This window comes from Suricata suricatta, chromosome 9 (genome assembly GCF_006229205.1).
Source record: "Suricata suricatta isolate VVHF042 chromosome 9, meerkat_22Aug2017_6uvM2_HiC, whole genome shotgun sequence".
NCBI lineage: Eukaryota > Metazoa > Chordata > Mammalia > Carnivora > Herpestidae > Suricata > Suricata suricatta.
In genome coordinates, this window is record NC_043708.1 from 93,647,690 (window position 1) to 93,658,472 (window position 10,783).

The 10,783-nt window shown below is 37.2% G+C and overlaps 1 protein-coding gene across 2 annotated transcripts in view; it reads right to left on the reverse strand.

Annotated features, from left to right (window-relative positions):
• The window catches only part of RAB27A (RAB27A, member RAS oncogene family), a 75,041-nt gene that overhangs the window by 16,663 nt on the left and 47,595 nt on the right, over nucleotides 1-10,783 (reverse strand). For both annotated transcript variants that reach the window (XM_029950408.1, XM_029950407.1), the window contains 2 exons: nucleotides 4,858-4,943; nucleotides 1,436-1,539 (listed from right to left, as the gene is read on the reverse strand). In XM_029950408.1, the coding sequence (XP_029806268.1) occupies nucleotides 1,436-1,539; nucleotides 4,858-4,943 (190 nt within the window). The remainder of the gene's footprint in view (nucleotides 1-1,435; nucleotides 1,540-4,857; nucleotides 4,944-10,783) is intronic.

The window sequence follows — 10,783 nt, forward strand, 5'->3', positions numbered from 1 at the left end:
TAAAAAAAATTTTTTTTAAAAATAAAAACTTGTTCTTAAAAATAAGGTTTTGGGGTGCCTGGGTGGCTCAGTCGGTTAAGCGTCCGGCTTCAGCTCAGGTCATGATCTCACTGTTCATGGGTTCAAGCCCCACGTCAGGCTCTGTGCTGACAGCTCAGAGCCTGGAGCCTGCTTCGGATTCTGTATCTCCCTCTCTCTCTGACCCTCCCCTGCTCGCGCTGTCTCTCTCTGACTCTCAAAAGTAAATAAAAAACATTAAAAAAAATAAGGTTTTATACTATCAAAATTACAGTCAATGATACTTTTATGATACCCAAACACCAAGTTATTTTTAAATGGTAGGAATTTTTGGGTACGTATTTTTATTTTAAAAATTTAGATGTTAAGAATTTAACATCACAACCTTCCTCAATAGATTTCTCTAGTCTAGGTTTACACTAATACAACCAATAGATTAAAACGTACATTTTCAAATGTTATTTGATCAAGTAGCAGTACTTTAGGTGGCTATTAGCCAATCATTTAAGAGATCAGGATCTCTGCAAAGAGCTAAGATGAAGGTATGAATGAGTGTGTGTGTGTGTGTGTGTGTGTGTGTGTGTGTGTGTGTGTAGTGCTGGTGACCATTTTTACCAATGTAATTCTACAGTCTTCCATGATGGGATCCTCCTGACAAATGATCTGGCTCTAAAAGCAGGAAAGGGACCTCTGAGTGCAGAAGAGACATGGACCCAGGGGTATGATCTGCAAAGCCTTCAAAAGGTATTTATGTCTCTGTAAGGCATGTGTTAAGCCCTCAGATGATACAAGTCCTCATAGCATACAACAGGGAAGCAGACACTTAGAGATTTAACTTCTCCGGGCTTCTGTTTCCTTTTCTATAAAATGGGGATACAAGCACCCTCTCTGGGAAAGTCAAAGTGATTATTGCCATGGAAAGTACTGCCACGTGCCCATAGGATAAGAAGTACCCAGCAGAGGGGTGCCTGGGTACTTCAGGCAGCTAAGACTCTGACTCTTGATTTCAGGTAGGTCCGAATACCACAGCGTGTGGGCTTGAATCACGCTCCCCCGCTCCCCGCCTCCAGGCTCCATGTTGACAGCACGGAACCTGCTTGGGATTCTCCCTCTCTCTGTCTCTGCCTCTCCCCTACTCACTCACTCTCTCTCTCTTTCTCTCTCTCTCTCTCTCAAAATAAATATTTAAAAAGAAGACTTATTTTTTAAAAAGTACTGAGCAAATCAAAGTTAGTATTACTAGGAAAAGCACAGTATGCTAGTTATCTTTGCCCCTAAAGTAAAACCTTGCTCCTTTAAAGAGCATTTTAAATAGTACTAGGACCTCCTCCAAAACAACTTGCAACAGAAGTAGAATATAAGAAGGCATTTAATATGGGAAGTGGGCAGTGGGAGTCAGGGAAACAGTAAGACTTACTTATCCAGTTTCTGACATTGAGGAAACTTTGCTCATTTGTCAGATCGAACAGCAGAAGAAACCCCATAGCATCTCTGAAGAATGCAGTTGTCAAGCTACGAAACCTAGGAACATAAAAGCAGATTGATCACCTAAATCATGGTCCCACTCCTGAAATATAAAACTAGTAGTTCCCTCAGCCTCTTCCAATAATTCATCAATAAATTAGGTGTTTAATAATGTGCCATTATTTCTATTAACTTCACATTACATGCATATGGTACCTCTTAATTATACAAGATTTAACAAATTATGCTATAATAGATCATTTTAACAGTATAAAATATATAATCAATGATATTGGGTATCTTATAAAATGCAGTAAAGAGATATCTAGAGCTAGAAAGAATATTTGAAAACATATTGATACTTTATAAAATGACAATAATTATCAAAAATTATATTTGGAATTTACCTTTTTAAATGTTTATTTTTGAAGAGAGAGAGACATACACACAGAGTATGGGGGGAGGGTCAGAGAGAGAGAGGGAGACACAGAATCTGAAGCAGGCTCCAGGCTCTGAGCTGTCAGCACAGAGACAGAGATGGGGCTCAAACTCAAACTGTGAGATCATGACCTGAGCCAGTTAGATGCTTAACCAACTGAGCCACTCAGGCACCCCTGGAATTTACTTTTATTTTCATTACTTAAAAAAATTTTTTTATAGTTTATTTATCTTTGAGATAGAGACAGAGCAGGAGTAGGAGAAGGGCAGAGAGAGAGGGAGACACAGAATCTGAAACAGGCTCCAGGCTCCAAGCTGTCAGCATAGAACCTGACACAGTGCTCGAACCCATGAACCGTGAGATCATGACCTGAGCTAAAGCCGGGTGCTTACCCATCTGAGCCACCCAGGCGCCCCTGGAATTTCCTTTTGAAATAAAAACAATCTTGGAGCTCTGAGGTGGCTCAGTCGATTAAGCAACTGACTTTAGCTCAGGTCTTGATTTCAGAGTTCGAGTTCAAGAGCCATATCAGGCTCTGGGCTGCCAGCTCAGAGCCTGGAGCCTGCTCTGAATTCTGTGTCTCCCTCTTTCTCTCTCTGTGCCTCCCCTGCACAATATTAGAGAGAACTGATGGTTACCTGAGGGGAGGTGGACGAAGAGATGGGTGGAATAGATTAAGGAATTAAAAGTACATTTCTCATGATGAGCACTGAATAACTTATGGAACGCACTAGAGTGTAGAGCTGAATCACTATATTGTACACCTGAAACTAATATAAGACTGTATGTTAGTTTTACTGGAATTAAATGAAGAAAAATCAATAAAATAAAAACAATGTGTGTCAATTTTTAAAAATTAAAAAAAATGATATTCCAAAAGTGTATACAACAGTTATTTATCAGTTACATAATTTTATGTGTTAATGGACCATGTGATGTGAAAAACCAGCCTGCTGAACAGGGACCACAAGAACTAGCTCATGATACCTTAGTCTCAGCCAAGAATGAACAGTACAATTAAGAGTTAAGTAGGCCAAAAGCGATGGTGCTTGCTGGGTAGGCTTTCCTTGTTCTGACGAAGCTCGGCTTGACCTGCCACTGCAGTGGATTCCACAACCGTTTAATTTCGGTCTCTACAGGAGTCCCATAACTCTGATAACCACTTCTTTGGCCTGAAGATAGAAGTACTGTTGATTCAGTCCCTAGCCTCTCTTGGTACTCTCTCTCCAATGCTTTATCCAGCCGTATCCCCTCTCTCTCCCTCTAAAGTCCATTTCCACGTTACTTCTATGCAAAGCCTGCAACTGACAGGCATAGGCTCCAGGGAAGAAAATACTGGTATGAATTTGTCATATCGTATGTTATTTTAAGTTTTCTTAAATATTTCTAATCAATATTTTTACCAAAAAAAGTCCATATTTTTTAGAAATATACACCAAAGTAGTTATAAATGAGAAAATCTGGTATTTGGAATTTGCTTCAAAATAATTTAGGGGTGGGGGTAAGAAGAGGTAGAGATATACATGAAATGACATAGGCCACACGTTGATGACTGTTGAAGCTGAGGAATGTGTTCATGGTTTTATTATGCTAGTCTCTCTAGTACATATTTTAAGATTTCCATAATAAAAAGTTAAAAAACAAAATAATACTTCAAGGAAACGGAAAGAAAACAGCAGCTATAGTTAACGTAAAGAAATTTTATATCAAAAGTTCATGTGACTTATCTTGATCAAGCAACTTCTGACCATATGATTTAATTACTTTTTTTTCCCTTCTCAGTTCATTTTTTTTCTTTTATAGTTTATTGTCAAGTTGGTTTCCATATAACACCCAGTGCTCATCCCAACAAGTGCCCTCCTCCATGACCATCACCCCCTTTTCCTTTTCCCCCTCCCCCATCAGCCCTGTTTGTTCTCAGTATTCAAGAGTCTCTCATGGTTTGCCTCCCTCCCTCTCCCCAACTATTTTCCCCCCCTTCCTCTCACCCATGGTCCTTTGCTAAGTTTCTCCTGTTACACTTATGAGTGCAAACATATGGTACCTGTCCTTCTCTGCCTGACTTACTTCGCTTAGCATGACACCCTCGAGGTCCATCCACTTTGCTACAAATGGCCATATTTCATTCTTTCTCATTGCCATGTAGTACTCCATTGTATATATATACCACATCTTCTTGATCCACTCATCAGGTGATGGACATTTAGGCTTCTTCCATGATTTGGCTATTGTTGAAAGTGCTGCTATGAACATTGGGGTACCCAAGCCCCTGTGCATCAGCACTCCTGTATCCCTTGGGTAGATCCCCAGCAGTGCTATTGCTGGATCATAGGGGAGTGCTATTCTTAATTTTTTTTGAGGAGCCTCCACACTGTTTTCCAGAGTGGCTGCACCAGTTTACATTCCCACCAGCAGTGTAGAAGGGTGCCCGTTTCTCCACATCCTCACCAGCATCTATAGTCCCATATGAGTTAATTCCAATAAGATTGTCTTTGAGGTTTCAACAATCAAGAATAATTCTACAAGTGTCTTTCTGGCTGAATAAATAGCAAAATAAATGGAGCAAAGTGTCTAAGCTAACGAGAAAGAAAAATGAGAAGAATGAGGAGGAAAAGGAAGGAGGAGGAATAGGAAGGAGAAAGGAGGGAGGAGGAAGAGGAGGAGAAAGCAGGAAAAGAAAGAGAAAGAAGGAAAAAGAAGAAAGTCCACAAGTAAGATGGTGTATTTTGAAAAGGATTCATTTTTCCTTTGACATCTTCTAAGGTATACCTCATTACATTTCAGATTGATAAATTTTCTGCTAATTTGGAAGTATGTCTTATCTTGGTGCAAATCAACCAATCAGCTGGCCTTTTCCTGCTCAGGCACGGCATGAAGAGAATAGCTAGTGTTTTCCCTTTCCTCCAGGAAGGAATACATAACTGAAGATCTCATACCTCTCCTGCCCTGCTGTGTCCCATAATTGCAGGTGGATTCTCTGACTTCTGCCAGTGGCTCCATCTGGCACATTGGCTCTGTACACCTAAAATAGCAAAAGGAGAAAGGAAACTTTTGAGAACACTACTCTTCTTACTTTTCTATTCAGTAAAACTCCCATAAGCACCTAGACTTCTAAAAAAAAAACCCTCTGGAATACAATCTTGTTTGTATGTCATTCCATATAATTATCTTTGGATAATACAATTTGTATTTGTATTTGTATGTCATTCCATACAATTATCTTTGGATAATACAATTTGTATTAAACACAAATATATGCATATTTTTTATAAATATATTACAATATATATAAATATCACATAATATGTATAAATAACAATAATATGAACTAGTGTCTGATTTCAGCTCATGTCATGATTTCACTGTTCATGAGTTTGAGCCCTACATCAGGCTCTTTGCTGTCAGCCCAGAGCTCACTTCGGATCCTCTGTTTCCCTCTCTCTCTCTTTCTCTCTGCCTCTGCTCCATTTGTGCATGCACGCACTCATGTGCTTTCTCTCTTTCTCTCTTATGTGTGCTCTCTCTCAAAAATAAACAAATATTTAAAAAAGAAACAAAACAATAATCCATTCACCTTTCCTCAAATTTCCCTCAGGTCACTAGTTTTAGTAAATATTACCTTTCTATGATTTTTCACTCTCCCATCTTTTAAAAGTACTCTAAAACAATTTTATAGGAAGGACCTCTGATAATCTCTCCCTCTATTAAAGCAACGAAACACTGGAAAAAATGTCAAAATCCACTTCTTTTAAACTCTGAGAATTAACAAAGGCTTGCAACATCTCAAGATGAATCTATTCCATAAAAATGGCTGACTATCAGTAAAAACAGTACACTTTGTGCTGTTTTAATTTATCTTATTCCCATCCCACCCTCCCCAGGCCCTCAGCAGCCTTGAAAACCAACAGATCCATAACTATGGTAGTTGTGAAAAACATTAGCATAGTAGCCAGTGAAAGGAGGCAAAACAGGTTTGGAGATCTCTAAGTCTTATCTACATAGAACTGTCTGAAAGTTGCCTGTAAATCACTACCAGGCCTTAACTTGACTTGGCCTGACTCTGAGCTTGCTCTATGATGATAACCTTACCCTGAGGGCACTTGCTGAAAAGAATCAGTAGCAATTATTTAACATCACAGCTACCAAAGGCAGCAATACCAATTGGGGCTGTCTAACCAAAAAAAAAAAAAAAAAAAAATTGAAGGAAAAAAAACAACAGGAAATGAGATGTCCATAGGGAGACTTGAAAAGCTCCCAAATATTCCTTGGAATCTACTAGGCCAGTTTCATGTATAGGACCATACATATGCTTGGAAAGACTTGAAAAGACCCTATTCTCTCATCTATGGCTGACCTTGAGACTCTTCTCAAGTAGGCAGTAAACGCTAAGGCACAGTTGTAAACTGTCTGCAAGAGCATTAGGCACATGTCCCACAATGGATGCATGCATGAACACACACAATCTGTAAAAAAAAGGCTGATAGACCTACTGATTCTAAGAAATCTGTCCACTCATTAGGTTATCACTAAGTTAACTGAGCAGAGACTTCAGTAAATTTCCACACATAATAATACAAACTTTACAGAATTAGTCAAGGAATGTCACTAAACAAACAACAGCAACAAAAATAAAGAGCAAAAACAAGAACCTCCTGGGAAAGAGGAAGAATCTGATTTGAGAAATGCCAAGTTTTATCATTTAAAATGTCCAGTTTTCAACAATGTTTATGAGACACACAAAGAAACAGGAAAGTACATGGCAGGCGGGGTGCTGAAGGGACGAGGAGAGAGGTGAAGAAATCAACAGAAACCATCCCTGAGGAAGGCCAGATGTTGAACTTACTTGACACAGACTTTCAATCAGCTATTATAAATATGTTCAAAGAACTAAAGGAAATCCTATCTAAAGAAATAAAGTATGAGAATAATGCCTCAATGAATAGAGAATGTCCATTAAGAGATAGATATTATAAAAAGCAAATAAATACTCTGGAGTTAAAAAGTACAATAACTGAAGTGCAATATTCACTAGAGGGGCTCACTAGCAGACTTGAAATGGCAGAAGAAATAACCAATTGTTTGAAGAGACAGGTCTATTAAGATTATCTAGGCCAGGCACAAAAGGAAATACAATAAAGAAAAATGAACAGAGTTACAGAGCCCTATGGAACCATCAAACATACCAACATATGCATACTGGCAATCATATAAAAAGAAGACAGAGGCAGAAAAAACATTTTCAGAAATAATAGCCAAAAACCTCCCAAATTTGATGAAAACCATTTGTCTTCACATTCAAGAAACTCAGTGAGCTCCAAGAAGAGTAATTTCATAGAGACTGATTAGACACATCATCATCAAACTGTCAAAATCCAAAGACAAAGAGAGAATCTTAAAAGCAACAAGTGAAAAGTGATTCATCAGATACAAGGGATCCCAATAACTGAATTTGTCATTAAAAACAATAGAAGCCAAAAGGCAGTAGGAGAACATGATGAAAGTGCTGGAAGAAAAAAAACTATCAACCACGAATTCTATATGCAACCAAGCTATCATTTAAAACTGAAAGATTAATTAAGACATCCCCATATAAACAAAAACAGAAATTTCATCACTTGCATACTTGCCCTATAAGAAATAATAAAGATAATGCTTCAGGCTGAGATAAAAGGACACTAGTTAGTAAAGCAAATCCATAAAAAAGCAAATAGGACCAGAAAGATAACTACACAGATAAATATAAAAGACAGTACAAATGCATTTTTGTAATTCTTTTCTTACATCTGATTAAAATACAACTTCATGAATAATTATAAACCTGTTGATAGGCATAAAACATATAAAGTTGCAATTTGTATGACAATAACAGTGCAGAGGAAGGAGGAGGAAATGAAGCCATATATAAAAAGTTTCATTATAATATTGAAATTAAGTTGGTAATAATCCAAAATAGATTGTTATAAATTAAGATAAAAACTGTAATGTTTAGTAGAACTATTAAAAAAATAACTCAAATATATAGTAAAAATAATGGCAAGGGAGTTAGACTGGTATACTAGGAAATCTAGAATACAAAATAAAGTAGTCATGAAGAAATCAAGGAACAAAAGAGAAATAAGACACGTAGAAAACAGAATGCCTGGGTGGCTCAGTTGGTTGACAGTCTGACTTTGGCTCAAGTCGGGATCTTGTAGTTCATGAGTTAGAGCCCTGCATCAGGCTTGCTGCTGTCAGCACAGAGCCCAGTCTGGATCCTCTGTCCACCCCCCCGCCCCCTTCCTCCCTGGCTTGTGCTCTCTCTCTCAAAAATAAAGACCAAAAAAAGATACATAGAAAACAAGGAGCAAAATGGCCAACATAAATGCTACTTTATCAGTAATTATATTAAATGTAAGTAAATTAAAAACTCCAAATAAAAGGCAGATATTGGCAAAATGGCCTTGAAAACATGATCCAACAACATACTGTGTACTAGAGACACACTTTAGATTCAAAGACACAAAGAGGTTGTAAACAAAAAAATAGGGAAAAAAAAGCAAACAATAACTAAAAAAGAGCTGAAATGGCTATATTAATATATGAAAAAAATAAAATTTAAGACAAAAATGGTTACTAAGGAAAAAGAAGGTATTTTATAATGATAAAAGAGTTACTCCATTAAGAATATATAGGGAGAAAAAGGGAGAAATAAACATGCCAACAATAATATTGAGGGATTCCAATACTCCACTTTCTTTAATGGATAGAACAAGTAAGCAGATGAACCAGGAAACACTGTGGACCAAAGACATGACAGACATCTGCAGAATGCTTCACTCAACAACTGCAGATTACATATTGTTCTCAGGTACACGTGAAACATTCTCAAGGACAGGCCATAAGTTAGATCATAAAACAGCCTCAATAAACTCAAAAGTCTGAAATAATACAAAATGTGTCTCTAACCACAATGGATAAAATTAGCAATCATTAACAGTAAATCAAAATTTTGAAAATTACCAAGTATGTGGAAATTAAACAACACGGTCTGAAAGAACCAATGGTTCAAAGAATAAACACAAAGGAGGGGCACCTGGGTGGCTCTGTCAGTTAAGCATCCGACTTCAGCTCAGGTCATGATCTCACAGTTCGTGAGTCGGAGCCCCACATTAGGCTCTGTTCTGACACCCCAGAGTCTAGAGCCTGCTCAGATTCTGTGTCTCCCTCTCTCTCTGTCCCTCCCACACTGGCACTCTGTCTCTCTCCCAAAAAATAAAATAAACATTAAAAAAAGAAGAAGAAGAAACACAAGAGAAACTAAACCATACTTTTAGATGGATGAGAACAAAAGCAGAAGTACAAAAAATGATCAAATGAAGCTAAAGCATTGCCTAGAGGGAAATTTATAGCAGTAACACCTATATTAAAAAAGAAGAAAAATCTCAAATAAATAACTTTCAACCTTAAGAAACTAGAAAAATAAGGGAAACTAAACCAAAAGCAAACAGAAAAAAACAAATCAAAAAGATTAGTGGATCTTTTCTTTAAAAAGTTCAACAAGGGCGCCTGGGTGGCTCAGTTGGTTAAGTGTCTGGTTTCAGCTCAGGTCATGATTTCATGGTTTTTGGGTTTGAGCCCCATGTCAGGTTTTGTGCTGACAGCTTGCTCACAGCCTGGAGCCTGTGTCAGATTCTGTGTCTCCCTCTGTCTCTGACCCTCCCCTGCTCACACTGTCTCTCTCTGTCTCTCAAAAATAAATAAAAACATTTAAAAAAAAGTTCAACAAACTTCATAAATCTTTAGCTAGATTGACCATGGATAAAAAAAGAAGACTCAAACTCTTAAAATCTGAAAGTTTATAAAAGATCTCTGTATCTCCAGATATACTAAAAATAATAAAAATTAAAGTAGAAAAATATTAAGGACAAAACTATCAACCTTACTTTTATAAAAATATTATAAAGTAATTCTATGAGCAATTGTATGCCAAAAAATTAGATAATCTATAATTAAGAAATTCTTAACCGCAAATAACAGAAACTAACTCAAGAAGAAATAGAGCAACTAAATAGACATATAACCAATAAGAAGACTGAATTAGTAATCAAAAACTTTCCACAAAGGAATGGCCAGGCACAAATGTCTTCACTGATGAATTCAACCAAATGTTTAGAGGAGAATCAACACCAATCTTTCCTAAACTCTTCCAAAACAGAGAAAAGGAGGAAATACTTCTTGACTCCATTAAAAGGCCAATATTATACTGGTTCTGAAACCAAACACATCATGAGAAAAAAAATAACAAAACAAAACTACGGACCAATGTCCATCCTGAGTACAGATACCAAAATACTAGCAAACAGAATCCAGAAACATATAAAAAGGATTATATGCTGTGACAAAGTGAAATTTATCACAGGAACAGCAATATTGATTTACCTTACAAAAACCAATCAATACAACACAATACACCATCTCAATACATGCAGAAAAAATCCTTTGAAAATATACAATGCCTTTCATGATAAAAATACTCAACAAATTAGAAATAGAAGAGAATGTCCTCAACTTGAAAAACTCAAGAGCTCACATTATACATAATGGTGAAGATCTGAATGCTTTCTCTCTAAAGTCAAAAACAAGATAAGGATATTCTCTCTCTTAGGTTCTATTTAACATTTTACTGGAGGTACTTGCCAGGGTAATTAGGCAAGAAAAAGAAATAAAACTTATCCAAATTGGAAAAGAAGAAGTACAACAGAAGATGACATGAGTGCCCACCTCTTAATTTTGGCTCAGGTCATGATCCCAGGCACAAGCCCCAAGTCAGGGATCCATGCTGATCGTGGGGCCTGCTTGAGATTCTCTCTCTCTCTCTCTCTC